We start from the raw sequence: 19,659 nt of genomic DNA, 5'->3' as shown, positions 1-19,659 counted from the left end.
CATCTTAAATGACGCTATCGTGCCCGCCTCTACCACCTTCGCCGGCAATGCGTTCCAGGCACCCACCACCCTCTGCGTAAAGAACTTTTCACGCATATCTCCCTGAAACTTTTCTCCTCTCACCTTGGACTCGTGACCCCTAGTAATGGAGTCCCCTACTCTGGGAAAAAGCTTCTTGCTATCCACCCTGTCTATACCTCTCATGGTTTTGTAGACCTCAATGAGGTCCCCCTTCAACCTCCGTCTTTCTAATGAAAATAATCCTAATCTACTCAACCTCTCTTCATAGCTAGCACCCTCCATACCAGGCAACATCCCGGTGAACCTCCTCTGCACCTTCTCCAAAGCATCCACATCCTTTTGGTAATGTGGCGACTAGAACTGTACGCAGTATTCCAAATGTGGCCAAACCAAAGTCTTATACAACTGTAACATGACCTGCCAACTCTTGTACTCAATACCCCTTCCGATGAAGGAAAGCATGCCGTATGCCTTCTTGACCACTCTATCAACCTGCGAGCCACCTTCAGGGTACAATGGACCTGAACACCCAGATCTCGCTGTACATCAATTTTCCCCAGGGCTTTTTCATTTACCGTATAGTTCGCTCTTGAATTGGATCTTCCAAAATGCATCACCTCGCATTTGCCCGGATTGAACTCCATCTGCCATGTCTCCGCCCAACTCTCCAATCTATCTATATTCTGCTGTATTCTCTGACAGTCCCCTTCACTATCTGCTACTCCACCAATCTTAGTGTTATCTGCAAACTTGCTAATTAGACCACCTATACCCTCCTCCAGATCATTTATGTATATCACAAACAACAGTGGCCCCAGCACGGATCCCTGTGGAACACCACTGGTCACAGTTCTCCATTTTGAGAAACTCCCTTCCACTACTACTCTCTGTCTCCTGTTGCCCAGCCAGTTCTTTATCCATCTAGTTGGTACACCCTGGACCCCATGAGACTTCACTTTCTCCATCAGCCTACCATAGGGTACCTTATCAAATGCCTTACTGAAGTCCATGTATATGACATCTACAGCCCTTCCCTCATCAATTAACTTGTCACTTCCTCAAAGAATTCTATTAAGTTGGTAAGACATGACCATCCCTGCATAAAACCATGTTGCCTATCACTGATAAGCCCATTTTCTTCAAAATTGGAATAGATCCTATCCCTTAGTATCTTCTCCAGCAGCTTCCCTACCACTGATGTCAGGCTCACCCGTCTACAATTATCTGAATTATCCCTGCTACCCTTCTTAAACAAGGGGACAACATTAGCAATTCTCCAGTCCTCCGGTACCTCACCTGTGTTCAAGGATGCTGCAAAGATATCTGTTAAGGCCCCAGCTATTTCCTCTCTCACTTCCCTCAGTAACCTGGGATAGATCCCATCCGGACCTAGAGACTTGTCCACCATAATGCCTTTTAGAATACCCAACACATCCTCCCTCCATTTGCCGACATGACCTAGAGTAATCAAACATCTATCCCTAACCTCAACATCCGTCATGTCCCTCTCCTCGGTGTATACCGATGCAAAGTACTCTTTAAGAATCTCACCCATTTTCTCTGACTCCACGCATAACTTTCCTCTTTTGTCCTTGAGTGGGCCAACCCTTTCTCTAGTTACCCTCTTGCTTCTTAAATATGAATAAAAGGCTTTGGGATTTTCCTTAACCCTGTTTGCTAAAGATATTTCATGACCCCTTTTAGCCCTCTTGATTCCTCGTTTCAGATTGGTCCTACATTCCCGATATGTCTTCAGTTGCCTAGACCTTATGCATGCTTCCATTTTCCTCTTAGCTCGTCTCACAATTTCACATGTCATCCATGGTTCCCTAATCTTGCCATTTCTATCCCTCATTTTCACAGGGACATGTCTGTCCTGCACTCTAATCAACCTCTCTTTAAAAGCCTCCCACATACCAAATGTGGATTTACCTTCAAACAGCTGCTCCCAATCCACATTCCCCAGCTCCTGCCGAATTTTGGTATAGTTGGCCTTCCCCCAATTTAGCACTCCTCCTTTAGGATCACTCTACCACTCTCGTCTTTGTCCATGAGTATTCTAAAACTTACGGAATTGTGATCACTATTCCCAAATTAATCCCCGACTGAAACTTCAACCACCTGGCCGGGCTCATTCCCCAACACCAGGTCCAGTATGGCCCCTTCCCGAGTTGGACTATTTACATACTGCTCTAGAAAACCCTCCTGGATGCTCCTTACAAATTCTGCTCCATCGAGACCTCTGACACTAAGTGTATCCCAGTCAATGTTGGGAAAATTAAAATCTCCTATCACCACCACCCTGTTGCTCCTACATCTTTCCATAATCTGTTTACATATTTGTACCTCTATCTCACGCTCGCTGTTGGGAGGTCTGTAGTACAGCCCCAACATTGTTACCCCACCCTTCCTATTTCTGTCAGTGCCCTGACCCCCCTTGAAACCCCTCGTGCTCCACAGCTGCAGGGCTGCACTTGAATTTGAATTTCCTGCCAGCGCGGGGCAGGTAGAACGCTACTGCCGGTGGTGGGGGAGCGGAGAATGGCAGCGGGTATGGTGCCTGATACCGAACCCATTTCTCTGCCCAATCAAGACTCCTGATCGTAGCGACGGGGAACGGAGAATCCCGGCCTTAGTTAGACATAGAATTTACAGTGCAGAAGGAGGCCATTTGGCCCATCGAGTCCGCACCGGAAGGACTAACCCACCGAAGCCCACAACTCTACCTTATCCCCCCCGTATCCCAGCAACCCCACCTACTCTTTTTTGGAACATTATGGGCAATTTAGCATGGCCAATCCACCTAACCTGCACATCTTTGGACTGTGGGAGGAAACCGGGGCACCTGGAGGAAACACACGCAGACACGGGGAGAACATGCGGACTCGCACAGACAGTGATCCAAGCCGGGAATCTTCAACCATTCCTTCACCTGAACTTTAGAAAAACAATAGAGGTTGGATTTCCCATCCATTGATAATATAAGGCTGGATTCGCTGATAGCATTGTTTGGTGAATGATTAGATAAGTGTGTGTTGTTGAAATCTTAATATTGCATTAATAGGTATCTATAATATGGTAGCAAATTTAACTGCAAATTACTGAAAATTGAAACGACAGCTGAAATATCAACTCTAACGATGGCAGATTTAGGAAGGGCCTGGTTAGATAGTTGATGGAAAATTAATTGAGGGATGTGATGTATGCCATAGAGTACATAATATTTTTCACTGTTTGGAAGCTGGTGATATTGGCTGGAGTGGCTCATTGAAAGACTGGGATAGTAACTGTGTAAAGGACAGAGAGGAAGACGTGCTTATGAATTGAGTTTATGGGGAATTTTCTGAATCCGGGTGCTTGTGGCCCAGGGAGGAAAGAAGCACTGCTCCATTTGTTCCGGGACATAAGGTGGGTCAAGTGGATCAAGTGACAGTGCAGGAACATTTAGGGGATAGTGGTTAGGGCTAACTATAGATCAGAACTGATGACAGGTTAGCGACCTGCTCCTGGGAAAACCTCGCTATGGGAACAGATGAAAGTTTGCCATTAGCACTCTTTCCCCTTTGGTTACTGTGGCCATTAGCACTCTTGGTTCCCTTGGTTTCTGTGGCTATTAGCACCCGATTTCCCTGGGTTTTTGTGGCTATGACTCATCTTTCATTCTCAAGGATGGGAAGGCTTTAGAGAGGGTGCAGAAGAGATTTACCAGAATGTTGCCTGGTATGGAGGGCATTAGCTATGAGGAGCGGTTTAATAAACTCTGTTTGTTCTCACTGGAACGACGGAGGTTGAGGGGCGACTTGATAGAGGTCTACAAAATTATGAGGGGCATAGACAGAGTGAATAGTCAGAGGCTTTTCCCCAGGGTACAGGGGTCAATTACTCGGGGGCATAGTTTTAAGGTGTGAGGGGCAAGGTTTAGAGTAGATGTACAAGGCAAGTTTTTTACACAGAGGGTAGTGGGTGCCTGGAACTTGCTGCCGGAGGGACGATAGTGACATTTAAGGGGCATCTTGACAAATACATGAATAGGATGGGAATAGAGGGATACGGACCCAAGAAGTGTAGAAGATTGTAGTTTAGTCGGGCAGCATGGTCGGCACGGGCTTGGAGGGCCGAAGGGCCTGTTTCTGTGCTGTACTTTTCTTTGTTCTTTGAGAGAGAGAGAGACAGAGACAGAGCGAGAGAGAGAGAGACCGAGGCAGAGACAGAGAGAGACAGGGAGAGAGAGAGAGAGAAACACTCCTTTCCTCCTGTCCAGATCTCGACTGTGTTTTCCTGGTTCTCTGACAAAAATCCCACTTGGGTAGGATCCAATCACTGCCAGTTACCGGGTAAAATGTGGCCTTTTGGCCAATTCATTGGCCACTAGCCAATCAATCGAACCAAGTCCCACCGATCTCGCGGGTGCCAAAAAGTCTGAGGTCTACTGTCCGAAGGCTAGCACAGTGAACTATGTCATAACTTTTGAGTTCCTCACTTCCTCTGCTCGACCTAAAGACATAGGTTCATTAGGCATCCATGGGTTAAACTGATAATGGCAAAATTAAAGAAAAGGGAAATAAAGGAATCAATAGGAATGGCCCTCACAGTGTATTGGACACAATTTCAAAATTTGTTTTCAAACTTAGAAGTATTGTGTACTGTGAGCAGTGTAGTAATAAACAGTGAGAGGACATAGACAGGCTGATAGAATGTGCAGACAAGTGGCAGAAGAGATTCGATGCAGACTATTTATCCAAAGACACAGCACAAGATGTGGAGACCTAGCGTGGCAGACGATGGAATTTGAATTTGAAAGCTGCAATTAAATGTCTATGCGATTAAATTTAATGCACACGCTCATGAAACCATTGTTGTAAAAACCTATTTGATTCACTAAACATGCCCCCGCTCACGTGACTCTTAAATGCCCTCTGAAATAAATGCTGGCCACATCCCGTCAATGAATTTTAAAAATCTTTGTTTGTGTGGATAGATTTGGGGCTGTTCTCCTTGGAGATGGGAAAATTCAGCTTGAGGCGTTCACAATGATGGAAGGTTTGGACAGAATTGTTGGGGCGAAACTGAGGATTGGCAAGGGAAGCAAAGCTTTTTACGCAGTGAGTGGAGTGGACTGAGAGTGTGGAAGAGGCAGATTCAATCGAAGCCAAGAGAAAATTGGATGATTATCTGGAGTGAATTGCAGGGGTACAGGGAAAGGGGAGGTAAGTGGGAGTTACACTTGCAGAGAGCTGCCATACACCCGATGGGCCAAATGATCTCCTTCTGTCGTGTACATTCCTATGTTCCAATTTAGATATTTGGCAATAATTCATAATTCATTGCAGTGAATAATTTTACACGTAAAACATCAGGAAATTTGACAGCTAAGAGTTTTTCAAAATTGGGCCTATTCGAATGCTCATCGTTTCGGTGACATTTTTCATAGTCCTAACAATCATTTGTTAACTTCTGTCTTTCAAAGTATTACAGTGTGCTACCAAATAATAATTAATTCCATGTGGAAGTGAAAGATTAGTGAGGGAAGTGGTTACGTATATTATTGCTCTTCATCTGAATCCATACATTTAATTATTGCCTAGAAAGTCTGCTCCAGAGATAATGTTGGTCTTTTTAAGAGGTTAGAGGCTCTCATGACTGATTTTGCTGATGGGTGTGAATCTCTCAGACTTTGCAGGTCAAGCGTCCCAGGAATCCAGGAATGGATTGTATTTTATCTGTCAGAGCTATACCCTGGATCCTAAGTAGTGGTTTTCTCACTATTTAAATTCTCCATGGAAGAATATATCTAACTCGAGAATATATTTTTTAAAAATAGGTCCATGTGAGGACTGCTAAGTTTGGCACTTCAAGAGACACTGTGGGTTTCTGGCATAGGTCATTGCCTGTGAGTTACGACTAACCGTAACTCACACAGCTCTCTGGTGCTCTAGAATGTTTAGGAGAAGTCAATCAACAGACTGAACACTTGATTCACTAACCTAGGAACAGACTTGTTCCCCAGTGCTGTTCTTTTATAACCGATTGCCCATAGATGTGTAAGAGAGGCCTGAATTGACACAGCGGAACAATATACCATCTTATGAAGGAACAATTTGCTTCCACTTACCTCAAATGCCCTGCTGCGATGTGTAAACTGAAGCTCAACCAGCCTGGCGGATGGATCAGAGAGTCAAAGCTTCGCAATTGTGCAATTTCTAAAGCTGCACTTGCATTGACTTTCTATATAATATTAGAAGCAAGTGAAAATTCCTTCCGATGACTCTGCCATCCTCCAAACTTGTCCTCTTGTGTATTCCTGATTTCCTTTGCCCCATCATTAACATCCGTGACTTTAAGTATTGCCGTGGTGGGTTTCTACGAACTAACTACAAGAGATTCAGGTACAGGTTGCGATAGTTTAACCATGATTCAAGCATGGACAGCACTACCCCAGAGAAAGCTCGGAAGCAGCACTCCCCTCTAATACAGCCCTCACATAGACACCACTGTAATACATCGGTCTCAGCCCTAAGTCATAGATATAGGGGGTGATTCTCCGATATGGAGCCCAAGTGTTCGCGCCGTCGTGAACGCCGTCGTGTTCTGGCCCAGCCAGCACGGCGCTGGAGCAGTTCACGCTGCTGGCACCGCGCCAACCCGTGCATGCGCAGTTGGGCCGCGCCAACCTGCGCATGCGCGGGGGACTTCTTTAGCGCGCTGGCCCCGACTCAACATGGCGTCGGTGTTCAGGGGCCAGCGTGCCAGAAAGTAGGCCCTGGGGGGGAGGGGGGGGGCGGAGAGGCCGGCCCGCCGATCAGTGGGCCCTGATCGCAGGCCAGACCCCATCGGAGGCCCCCACCCGGTGAAGGACACCCACCCCCCTCCCACAGGCCGCCCCCCGACCGTTCGCGCAGAGTTCCCGCCGGCAGCGACCAGGGGTGAACGGTGCCGGCGGGACTCTGTCGTATCGGTGCGGCCGCTCGGCCCATCCGGGCCCGAGAACCGGCGGCCTCGCGGATTCCAGCGGTCCGCGGCCGGCGCCACGTCAAACGCGCCGGCGCAAATGGCGCCAATTCGCCGCACGTCGGGGTCGGGGCATCGTGGTTGCGCCGATTCTCCGGCCCGGCGCGGGACTCGGAGAATCACCCTCATACTGTATTTATATAGTTAGTCAATACACAGAACATTGTTTTAAATTCCAATCTGGTCTACATAGGTTTAGTGTTAAACCTTCACCCAAAAGCAGAACTCGCTATGTGCTCCTGATTGAATGTCTGTCCTTCTAACTACAACCTTGCTGGAGAGTTCTACAAATCCCAGATCCTTGAGATGTGCAAAGTTCACTCGGGGTATAAACATTTCACTAGTGTGTGCTCTTTAATCTATTGCAGGGGTGCTAGCTCTAAACTTCCTCTTTCTGAATCATTTCCCCGAACAGCATCAAGGACCTAAACTCTGAAATTCCCTCCCTATCTCTTTCTTCACTTTTAAGATACTCTTTAAAACCTACCTCTTTGACTACCCACTATTTATTAAAGGTGAGAGAGGGAAACCAGGGAATTATTGAGAAATTAGCCTCCTGTTTATTATTGGGAAACTCTTACAGTTTAGAATTAAAGTGGCTGAACCACCTTGAAAAGTTTCAGACTATCGGAGAGGCAGCCTGAATCTGTAACGGGCAGGTCATGCCAGATGAATCTGATTGAAGTTTCTGAACAGGGGATAAAAGCAGCGCGTGTGGAAATGTCGATCAATGACATTTATATGGACTTCCAGAAGGCGTTTACTAAAGTCCTTTGTAAGAGATTAGGGGCGGCAGGGTTTCACAGTGGTTAGCACTGCTGCCTCACAGCTCCAGGGTCCCGGGTTCAATTCCGGCCTCGGGTGACTGCGTGGAGTTTGTACGTTCTCCCCGTGTCTGCGTGGGTTTCGTCCGGGTGCTCCGGATTCCTCCCACAGTCCAAAGTTGTACAGGTTTGGCCAGGCTAAATTGCCCCTTAGTATACAAATGGTTAGCTCAGGTTTCAGGGATCGGACTTGCCGGAGCTGCGGACGAGTGCGGGAGTGCCTTCTCCTCGTTGGTTGCTCGGAGACGGGTCCTGTTGAGTTTGAGGTTGGTGGAGCCGGGAGGTGTGTGTTTTATAGGGCTAATAGGTAAGAGGAAAGGGGTGGTACTATCTCAGGTTATCTGCTCCCTGATGTGCAAAGTGCTGCCCTCTGAAGATAGTACTCCCCCTTCCTTCCCGCCCTTTTTCAGGGTTTTTGTTCAAAACATGCCATGTCTACTAATGATAAACATGTTTTGATGTGGGCAGGGTATTATCAGGACCAATTGGCTGTTAATAAGCTCATTGACCCTTGCTGAATTATTTAAATATGGCAGATGGGCTGCCCATTTCAGCCCCCCCCCCATGTTATTAAGCTAGAAGTTAGAAGGTTAAGGAGTGATCTGATTGAGGCATTCAAGATAAGGCGGCACGGTGGTATAGTGATTAGCACTGCTGCCTCACAGTGCCAGGGACCCGGGTTCAAATCCAGCCTTGGGTGTCTGTGGAATTTGCACGTTCTTCCCATGTCTGCGTGGGTTTCCTACGGGTGCTCCAGTTCCTCCCACAGTCCAAATATATGCAGGTTAGGTGGATTGGCCATGCTAAATTGCCCCTCAGTGAGCAGGGATGTGTGGGGATAGAATGGGGCGGACATGGGTAGAGTGCTCATTCGAAGGGTGAGTGCAGACTCGATGGGCTGAATGGCCTCCTTCTGCACTGTAGGGATTCTATGATATTAACAGGGAAAGACAGGGTGGATAAAGATGAACTATTTCCGCTGGCTGGAAATTCTAAAACTAGGGGGCATTATCTAAACATTAGGGCTAGAGCGTTCAGGAGAGATGTTAAGAATAACGGGCGTCATTCTCCGACCCCCCGCCGGGTCGGAGAATGGCCGTTGGCCGCCGTGAATCCCGCCCCCGCCGAAGTCTCCGGTACCGGAGATTGGGCGGGGGCTGGAATCGGGCCGCGCCGGTTGGCGGGACCCTCCGCTGGATTCTCCGGCCCGGATGGGCCGAAGTCCCACCCAGGAATTGCCTGTCCCGCCGACGTAAATCAAACCTGGTATTTACCGGCGGGACCAGGCGGCATGGGCGGGCTCCGGGGTCCTGGGGGGGGCGCGGGGCGATCTGACCCCGGGGGGTGCCCCCACGGTGGCCTGGCCCGCGATCGGGGCCCACCGATCCGCGGGCGGGCCTGTGCCGTGGGGGCACTCTTTCCCTTCCGCCTCCGCTACGGCCTCCACCATGGCGGATGCGGAAGAGACTCTCCCCACTGCGCATGCGCGGGAAACTGACAGCGGCCGCTGACGCTCCCGCGCATGCGCCGCATTTCCGCGCCAGCTGGCGGGGCAACAAACGTCATTTCCGCCAGCTGGCGGGGCGGAAATCCCTCCGGCGTCGGCCTAGCCCCTCAATGTTGGGGCTAGGCCGCCAAAGATGCGGAGCATTCCGCACCTTTGGGCCGGCGCGATGCCCGTCTGATTGGCGCCGTCTTTGGCGCCAGTCGGCGAACATCCCGCCGTTGGGGGAGAATTTCGCCCAACATCTTCACTAAAAGGCTGGTAGTGGTTTGGAACTCTCCCACAAACAGCAGTCGAAGCTAGGTCACTTGTTAACTTTAAATATGAGATAGATAGATTTTTGTTGAGCAAAGATATTGAGGGATGTGGTCCAAAGGCAGGTACATGGAGTTAGGTCACAGATCAGCCATGATCTCATTGAATGGCGGGACAGGCTCGAAGGGCTGAATGGCCTGCTCCTATCTCTATGTTTCTATGCTGGTGAGCTCAGGGGTGGGAGGGAAGATGGTGGGGTTGGCATCCACCCTATATTACCACAGTGAAAACACGCCCAGTGTGGGCACTTCTCGTCCAAGTCCATGTATCCACATTTGCTGATGATACAAGGCAGCAATGTAGCTAAATTAGGTGACATAAAATTGCAATGTGATATTGCTGTTCAGGTGAATGGACAAAACTGTGGCAGAAAGGCTCCCATTTCTTTTTTTTTAATAAATTGAAGAGTGCCCAATTCATTTTTTCCAATTAAGGGGCAATTTAGCGTGGCCAATCCACCTACCCTGCACATCTTTGGGTTGTGGGGGCGAAACCCACGCAAACACGGGGAGAATGTGCAAACTCTACACGGACAGTGACCCCAAGCCGGGATCGAACCTGGGGCCTCGGTGCAGTGCTAACCACTGCGCCACCGTGCTGCCCTGAAAGGCCCCCGTTTCTACACCACATTTCACGACCACTGGATATCTCACAGCACTTTGTAGCTAATTAAGTACTTTTGAATTGTAACTTCTGTTGTAGTGCTGGGAATGTGGAGCCAATTTGCGCACAGCAAGCTCTCACAAACAGGAACATGATAATGACCAGATGAATCTGCTTTTGTGAAGTTGATTGATGAATAAATGTTGGGCAGGATGCCAAGAATAACCACCCAGTTCCTCTTCAAAGTAACGTCATGGGATCTTTTAATATAATAATATAATATAATAATAATCGCTTATTGTCACAAGTAGGCTTCAATGAAGTTACTGTGAAAAGCCCCTAGTCGCCACATTCTGGCGCCTGTTCGGGGTGGCCGGTATGGGAATTGAACCCACACTGCTGGCCTTCTTCTGCATTACAGGCCAGCTGTTTAGCCCACTGTGCTAAACCAGCCCCAGTTTACACACACGGGCAGGCAGATGGGCAGCACGGTAGCATTGTGGATAGCACAATTGCTTCACAGCTCCAGGGTCCCAGGTTCGATTCCTGACTTGGGTCACTGTCTGTGCGGAGTCTGCACATCCTCCCCGTGTGTGCGTGGGTTTCCTCCGGATGCTCCGGTTTCCTCCCACAGTCCAAAGATGTGCAGGTTAGGTGGATTGGCCATGCTAAATTGCCCATAGTGTCCAAAATTGCCCTTAGTGTTGGGTGGGGTTACTGGGTTATGGGGATAGGGTGGAGGTGTGGACCTTGGGTAGGGTGCTCTTTCCAAGAGCCGGTGCAGACTCGATGGGCCGAATGGCCTCCTTCTGCACTGTAAATTCTATGATCTATGATCTATGGGGACTCGGAGGTGCTATCTTTTGGCTGAGGTATTAAACTGTCAGTCCAGCGCTTTCTCAAAGTTGTGTCAGCATTGACTGTTGTGCTCGAGCACTGGAGTGGGACTTGAACCAGCAACCCTGTGATGCAAGAGTACCACCAACTGAGACAAAGCTGACACTCGATAATTGACGACAAGGCGGCAATTATCGCCTTTTGGACAAGGTGGCCATCCTATACAATCTCTGGTCCATTGTACTGTAATTAAGGGAAGCTGCTGATCTTGTGCAACTTACAGCGTACTGTGCAGTAAAGATTCAAGCTTCTGTAAGAGACTCAGCTCGTTAAGGAAACTAACTGTCCGCGGCACAAATCAAAATGTTGGTAACAAAGCCAAAACTTGGTTGTGTGAATATTTACCCCTTTGATGGGCGCAAAATTCACCAACGGGTAAATGAGTAGAATTAAATCAATTACGCTTTTCGAATCAAAATAAAGAATGTCTCTGTCACATTTTCCTTCTAAAAAGCCAAGCATTTGTTTGTGTGCAGGGTCATGGAAATTCGAATGATCGAGTTGCAGACAGCACAATGAATAATTTACCTCAAGGACTGAGCAACCTGGGCAGCAAGGTAAGTGTCCAGTTGTAACTGGACAAGAAGTGTAAAAGACTCCCATTCACACAAAATAAACTCCATGTACACACACAAACTCCCAGTGAAACAACGATGGTCAGGTGTCCCTCTATCCATTCAGTCGGGCAGATGAAGAATGATTGATCTGAAGGATTAACTCTCTTTCTCTCCACAGGTTCTGCCTGGCCTGCTGAATGTTCCAGGCATTTTCAGCTATTGTTTGGGCAAAGTGCTTATCAACAATCTAGCTTGAATGAAAACCTTCAAGGGAAGAGGAATGTTCAAAAACACTTTTTTATTATTCATTTACAGAATGTGGGTGTCGTTGGCTAGGCCAGCGTTTACTGCCCATCCCTAGTTGCCCTTCAGAAAGTGGTAGTGAACCGCGTTCGTAAACCGCTGCAGTCCCTGAGGTGTAGGTGCACCCACTGTGCTGTTAGGGAGGGAGTTCCAGGATTTTGCCCCAGCGACAGTGAAGGAACGGCGATATATTTCCAAGTCAGGGTTGAGCGTGGCTCGGAGGGGAACCTCCAGGTGGTGGGGCTCCCAGGTATCTGCTGCTCTTGTCCTTCTCGATGGTAGTGGTCGTGGGTTTGGAAGGTGTTGCCTTAAGGCGGAAGGAATTATTGCAAGAATTGGTACAGATCCTGTAAAATCCGGAGGGGACACAAAATAGATAATAATAAAAGAGAAAGTAAGCCTCTCTGTGTCTCACCCTGCAGGTAGAGATGGTGTTCTGGCTGCTTTCCAGACTGGCAGCCCGTGACAAGGATGACATGTCGAAGACGTTGCTCGCCATGTCCAGCTCCCAGGACAGCTGTGTCGCCATGCGCAAGTCTGGCTGCCTCCCTCTGCTCATACAGCTCTTGCACGACAGCGAGAGGGACTCGGGGCCCAGCAGGAATTCCAACAACAGTAAGGAGGCCCGAGCCCGTGCCAGCGGCGCTCTGCACAACATCATCTACTCCCAACCCAACGAAGGGCAGGCCAAACGGGAAATGCGTGTCCTGCATGTGCTGGAGCAGGTGCGCTTGTACTGCGAGACGTGCTGGGAATGGTTGGATACTAAACGGCAAGGAAATGGTCCAGAATCTAACAACAGTAAGTAAACAAACCGCCATTTCTGTTAGCCCAACCAACCTGGGTTTGGGTTGGTTCCTGCATGTTATTCATTGATTTCAACTGGAAATTTTAGTTGTGTTTATTTTTGGGTGCGAATACGAAGTTGCCGTTTGGCCTCACATTTAAGGAGAAGAGAAAATGCTCTCTATCTTTGCGAGTCTATAAATCCAGATTGGGTTTCGGAAAGATACTTCAAGCAGCAGTGATAATGCGTTGAGGCTTAGTGCATCGTTTGGTTCACAAGATGCGGTTGCGGGGAGATTAAGGTAATTGTCCCATTCTTCATCACAATGGGTGAGATCTTCCAGCTGTCCAGGCCGACAGAATCTTCCAGTCCCGCCAACTGTGTATCCCCGCCAGGGGTTTCCCGGCAGCTTGGGGTGGATTCAGTGGGAAGTCCCATTGACCAGAGGATCCCGTAGGCAGCTGAAAGTCACACCGCAGGGAGACCGGAGAATCTCCCCCAATAGCTAAACCAGTTTGCAAAGGTTATTTTACTCTGATCTACAAAGAACATTATGTGACCCAAAGAGGAATAGGGTTCAGGGATTCTCTGATCCTGAGGCTAAGTGTTGATGCCGTTGTAAACGCTGGAGAGTTTTACGACACCGTCAACAGGCCCCCAGGATCATCGATCCTGCGCCGCACAGGGTACCAGCATGGCACTGGAGAGCCTCACGCTGCTCCAGCTGCCGACACCGGCGTCAGAACGGGCGCCGCAGGTCCGCGCATGCGCGATCTCGGCCGGGGCGACTTTGCGCATGGGGGGGGCGGGGGGGGGGGGGGGGCCCTGTGCGGTGGGGGCACTCTTTCCCTTCCGCCTCCGCAACGGTCTCCACCATGGCGGAGGCGGAAGAGACTCTCCCCACTGCGCATGCGCGGGAAACTGTCAGCGGCCGCTGACGCTCCCGCGCATGCGCCGCCCTGACATGTCATTTCCGCGCCAGCTGGCGGGGCAACAAAGGCCGTTTTGGGCGCCAGTCGGCGATCATCGCGCCGTTTGGGGAGACTTTCGCCCCAGGAAAGGAAATCTGCCGTCCTTTCTGGCCAAGGTGACTCCCGACCAACAGAAATATGGCGATTCATAACTCAGTTCGAGGGCAATTTGGGATAGGACAGGTCAGGCCACCAACTCCCACACCCCATGAAAGAATAAGAAAAATGTCTGGTGATTTGTGGGCACCAGAACATTATTGGCCCCTAATGTTAGTGATTGTCGTTAAGAACACAACTAATTCCACTTCTACCATAATTATGATATATTACATGGATTACATAGGATATATACAACACAGAAACAGAACATTGAGCTCAATTAATCCATGCAATGTTTATGCTCTTCTCGAGCTGCCTCTCATCTTTCAGTATCCAAATCTACCACTGTATTACTTTATCCCCTTCTCCCTCAGAGTCTTGTCTAGATTCCCTTAACTGCACTAAATAAACTATTCGCTCCAAACACTCCCTGTGCTGGCATGTTTCACATTCTCACCACGCTTTGGGAAAAGAGGTCCTTTCTTGAATTCCCAATTGGATTTCTTGTGACTTCTATATTGGTGGATTCTAGTTATGTTCTTGCCCACAAGAGGACACATTTTCTCTGTACCCACTCGACCAAAACCTTTCATTATTTTAAAGACCTCTAGTCGGTCACCCCGCAACCTTTGAGGAGGAAAAGATCCCAGTCTGTCAATCCTTTCCTTGTGTCTCCATGTGTGTGCCTCCAACATGATGTGGTTGATTCTTAGTGGCCTCTGATGTGGCCCAGATGTGGCCCTTCAGCTGACACCACAATCACTGAACAAGGTGACGACCTACCACCATGTTCTTAATGCACCGAAGAATGGGCAGCAACTGTAACCTTGGCAGTGTTGCCCACATCCCAGCAACAAATAAAAATAACTAACTTTCCCAAAACTAGGTCTAAACATCTCTGAAGGAGTGCACTATAAAAGCTGTATGCTTGCGCAACACTGACGTAATAGGTAAAGTAACTTCTCAATGTAGCATTAAGTTAGAAAGACAAGAAAAGTCCAACTTACACAGAACTTAAAGCACAGAAAAAGGCCATTTGCCCAAATGGTCCATGCCAGTGTTTAAGCTCCACACAAATCTCCTCCCGACACACTTCATCTGACACTATTAGCATACCCCTTTCTCATATACTTAATCAGCTTCCCCTTTAAGATATCTCTGCTATTTGCCTCATGGTCTGCTACAATCTAGCTGATCTCAATGGGGTCACTTGGATGATGAGCTAGGGGAGAGTTATGGGCACTTAGGCCGAGGTGTAGGAGCTAGAAGGAGGCCATTTGTCTCATCGAGTCTGCGCCGCCTTTAAGTGAGAACACGACTGATCTGATAAACCTCACTTTCACTTTCCCGCCTTGTCCCCTAACCCTTGATCCCCTTACTGATTAAAATTGTGGAACTATATGCCATAAGAAGTTAAGAAAAGGAGGCGAAGGAGACAGCTAGGGACAAAAGCTCTAACTGGATGCTGCTGAATTTTGAATCTTCTTTTCTCCTTGTAGTGCCACTGCCCATTGAGCCTCAGATCTGCCAGGCAATGTGTGCAATAATGAAGCTGTCTTTCGATGAAGAGTACCGACGCGCCTTGAATGAACTTGGCAAGTTGCAAAAATTGTTATTTAGCTGTTTCTTGGATGTTCTCTGGGTGTCCCCATGAATTCTTCATTTTAGTTGGTGGTACCTTGCAGAGGAAAATTTGGTTTTGTGATTGGGTTTTATGGAGCATTTCACAGGAACAAGCCCTTAAGAAAAGGTGAGATGTAATGAACCCAAGGTTGAAGCCTAATATGGCCAGACTAACTGGAGCTCATTCATGTGCATCACACAGAACATACTGTAGTACATGCGAAGATAATTATGCCCACTGGAGTCTTATTAGAGGACTAGAGATCCAGCCACGGCCAGATGTTATTAGTGGTGCTAACTGCACTTATATTGTGCTTTAATGAACAGAAATAATGGCACTTTAGATTGTTGGGGGGTTGGGGTGTGGGGGGGGGGGGGGGGGGGGGGGCGGGGGGGGGGGCAGTGTTGGTTGTGGACACTAAGAAAGGAATGGAGAAGATTAGGGGTGGTAACTGATGACGAGGTCACAGAGGGTAAGCTTTGAGAAGGTCATGAGAAATGTAACCAAACCTGTTCACGTTTTGTTTCCCTACTTCAAAGAGGAATTTTGGGCCAAGGTTCACGTATTACTGTACCATCATGGGGAAAATGTGTAACTCATGATTAAAGTCTTGATTTTGTACCACTGTGATTTGGATTGGATTGGATTTGTTTACTGGCAAGTGTACCGAGGTACAGTGAAAAGTATTTTTCTGACTTCAAATGCAAATAGTCACTCAAAGCTGCCAGCCAACCAACATTGTCCCTTTTCCATTCTTTTATTAGACCAGATGCTTTACAGAATCATAGCTGACAGAAGGGGGCCATTCGGCCCATTGTCACCTGCCAGCTCTTAGAAAGCGCAGTCATGCATCATCCTCACATCTCCACTTATTGTCCTTAATCTTGGAATTCCTCATCACAGAAAATACAGTGCAGAAAAGGCCCTTCGGCCCACCGAGTCGGCACCGACACATGAAAAACACCTGACCTGCCTCCCTAATCCCATTTGCCAGCACTTGGCCCATAGCCTTGAATGTTATGACGTGCCAAGTGCTCATCCACGTATTTTGAAAGGATGTGGGACAACCCGCCTCTATCACGCTCTCAGGCAGCGCATTCCAGACCCTCACCACCCTCTGGGTGAAATAGTTTTCCCTACATCCCCCCCCTAAACCTCCAGTCCCTCGCCTTAAACTTGTGTCCCCCTCGTAACTGACCCTTCAACTAAGGGGAACAGCGGCTCCCTATCCACCCTGTCCATGCTCCTCATAATCTTGTCCACCTCGATCAGGTCATCCCTCAGTCTTCTCTGCTCCAGCGAAAACAACCCAAGCCTATCCAACCTCTCTTCATAACTTAAATGTTCCATCCCAGGCAACATCCTGGTGGATCTCCTCTGCACCCCCTCCAGTGCAATTACATCCTTCCTATAATGTGGCAACCAGAATTGCACACAGTACTCCAGCTGTGGCCTCACCAAAGTTCTATACAACTCCAACATGACCTCCCTGCTTCTGTAATCTATGCCTCGATTGGTAAAGGCAGGTGTCCCATATGCCATTTTCACCACCCTATTTTAAAAAAATGTTTTTATAAGAAATTTAGTGTACCCAATTCATTTTTTTTCCAATTAAGGGGCAATTTAGCGTGTTCAATCCACCTATCCTGCACATCTTTGGGTTGTGGGGGCGAAACCACGCAGACACAGGGAGAATGTGCAAACTCCACACGAACAGTGACCCAGGGCCGGGATCGAACCTGGGACCTTGGCGCCGTGAGGCAACAGGGCTAACCCACTGCGCTTCACCACCCTATTGACCTGCCCTTCTGCCTTCAGAGATCTCTGGACAAACACGCCAAGGTCCCTTTGTTCCTCGGAATTTCTAAATATCATGCCATTCATTGAAGACTCCCTTGTCAAATCACTCCTTCCAAAGTGTATCACCTCACACTTTTCATTGTTAAATTCCATCTGCCGCTTTCTGCCCATTTGACCATCCCGTCTATATCTTCCTGCAACCCAAGACACTCCACCTCACTGTTAACCACCCGGCCAATCTTTGTGTCATCCACAAGTGTACTGATCCATCCCCCCACATCGTCATTTATATAAATGACAAATAATAGGAGACCCGGCACAGATCCACAAGAGAAATTTGATGAAGAAATGTGACTGTGCAGTTGAGATTCGGAGTCCTGAATTTAAATTTAAATTTCAACTCAGTAGTCTGTGTTCATTTCAACTGACTGACAAGAGGTCCCAGGTTCTGAAATTGAGTCATTTTGAATCATAAATTGTTGGGAAAAAAACTAGTTTGGAACAATTTCACCTGCTGGATCCTAACAAGCCCTGCAAAATATCACCTGTTACATCTCTAACTTTTTCAGTTCTAATAAGAGGCTATTGACCTGATAGCCCCTCTCTCCACACATGTTGCCTGACCTGCTGAGCATTTCAAACATCTCCTGTTTCTATTTCTGAGACTTGTGAGTCTTACAGTTGTTATTTTCTCGCCCTGCTCCCCTTCCCAAATGCAGGAGGCTTGCAGGCCGTTGCTGAACTTCTTCAGGTTGATTGTGACATGTATGGGCCCACCAATGATCCCCTGAATTCAGCCCTGCGTCGGTATGCAGGAATGGCCCTGACTAACCTCACCTTCGGAGATGTAGTCAACAAGGTGAGTAACGAACTGCACCGTCTCCATGTACACCTGTCTATGGAGTGCTGAATTAGAAAAAAAAAGAGAAGGATTTGTAGAGTAGCCTTTGCTTTTAGTACAGGAATAATATTCGGAGGACTCCTGTGGCTGCTATTACGACCTTTATGATGTTTCTGTATGTTACAATGTTCGTGCAAGAATAGGAAATTAGGGGCACATGATGTGACTACATATTGATGGGGGTGGGTGGCAATTGGCCTGCTCACAATAATAAAATACAGCGCAGAAGGCGACCAATTTATTATTTCATCGGATGTGGGTATCACTGGCAAGGCCAGCATTTGTTGACCACCCCTAATTTCCCTTGAATGGAGTGGCTTGCTAGGCCATTTCAGAGGGCAGTCCAGAGTCAACCAACCACCTTGCTGTGGGTCTGGAGTCACATATAAGCCAGACCGGGTAAGGATGGCAGATTTCCTTCCCTAAAGGGGCAGTCGTGAACCAGGTGGGTTTTTACAACATTCAGTGATAGTTGCCATGGCACCATCAACTTTATAATTCCAGATTTATCGTTTGAGTTTAATTCCACAAGTTGGTATAGCAGCGTTGGGATTTGAACCCGTTTCTCCAAAGCCTGGGTCTCAGTCCAATGACATTCCCACCATTGTCTTCCCACCCAGTTTGTGTTATGAATCTCTGCCCTTTCCCAGTATCCATGAACTTTTTTTCTCCTTCAAGGTTCCCATTGAATACGAAACCAACACTCTTGTCAAGCATTGCAAATCCTGACTACTTGTAGCATCAAAAATTATTTCCCTTGTGTCACCTCTGGTACTTTTATCAATCACCTTAAATCTGTGTTGCCTAGTTCTCAACACTTCAGCCATTGGAAACAGTTTCTCTCCATTTACCCTGTTTAGCCCTTTATAATTTCGAACACTTCTGTCAAATTTCCTCTCAGCATTTTCTGTTCCAAGGGGGAGAACCTCAGGTTCAGTCTATCTATGTGATTGTAAGCCCCCATCACGAGCACTATTTTAGTAAATCTCTTTGATACCTTTTCCAAAGCCTTAATGTTCTTCCTGAAGTGTGGTGCCCAAAATTGGATGCAAGATTCCTTTGGGGCAGAAGTAGAGTTTTATACACGTTTAGCATAACTTCCTGGCTTTTGTAACCTATGCTTCTAGTCACAAAGCCCAGGATCCTATATTTTTATTAATCGCCTTGTTCACCTGTCTTGTTATCTTCAAACCTTTTGTGTACAAATATCCTCTAGCATCTCTCTCTTTCCTACACCCACTTTAATGTTGTACCATTTAGCTTGTACTGTCTCCTTATTCTTCCTTGCAAAATCTATCACCTCACTCCTTTATGAGTTGAATTCACCTGCCATTTGTCCACCATTCTACCAGCCTGTCTATGTCCTCTTAAAGTCTGTTCCATCTGCTTTACTGTTGACAATACTTTCACGTTCACGTGTTCAAGCAGATTTCAAAGTAATGACC

The 19,659-nt window shown here is 47.8% G+C and overlaps 1 protein-coding gene across 3 annotated transcripts in view; it reads left to right on the top strand.

Moving 5' to 3' along the window:
* The window catches only part of apc2 (APC regulator of WNT signaling pathway 2), a 227,767-nt gene that overhangs the window by 188,587 nt on the left and 19,521 nt on the right, over positions 1–19,659 (top strand). For all 3 annotated transcript variants that reach the window (XM_072482138.1, XM_072482140.1, XM_072482139.1), the window contains 4 exons: positions 11,649–11,729; positions 12,455–12,833; positions 15,389–15,484; positions 18,033–18,172. In XM_072482138.1, coding sequence (XP_072338239.1) covers positions 11,649–11,729; positions 12,455–12,833; positions 15,389–15,484; positions 18,033–18,172 — 696 coding nt within the window. The remainder of the gene's footprint in view (positions 1–11,648; positions 11,730–12,454; positions 12,834–15,388; positions 15,485–18,032; positions 18,173–19,659) is intronic.

The sequence above is a fragment of the Scyliorhinus torazame genome, chromosome 18 (assembly GCF_047496885.1).
Source record: "Scyliorhinus torazame isolate Kashiwa2021f chromosome 18, sScyTor2.1, whole genome shotgun sequence".
NCBI lineage: Eukaryota > Metazoa > Chordata > Chondrichthyes > Carcharhiniformes > Scyliorhinidae > Scyliorhinus > Scyliorhinus torazame.
Note: the sequence above shows the minus strand (reverse complement) of the source record. Positions and strands in the feature narration are given on the sequence as shown.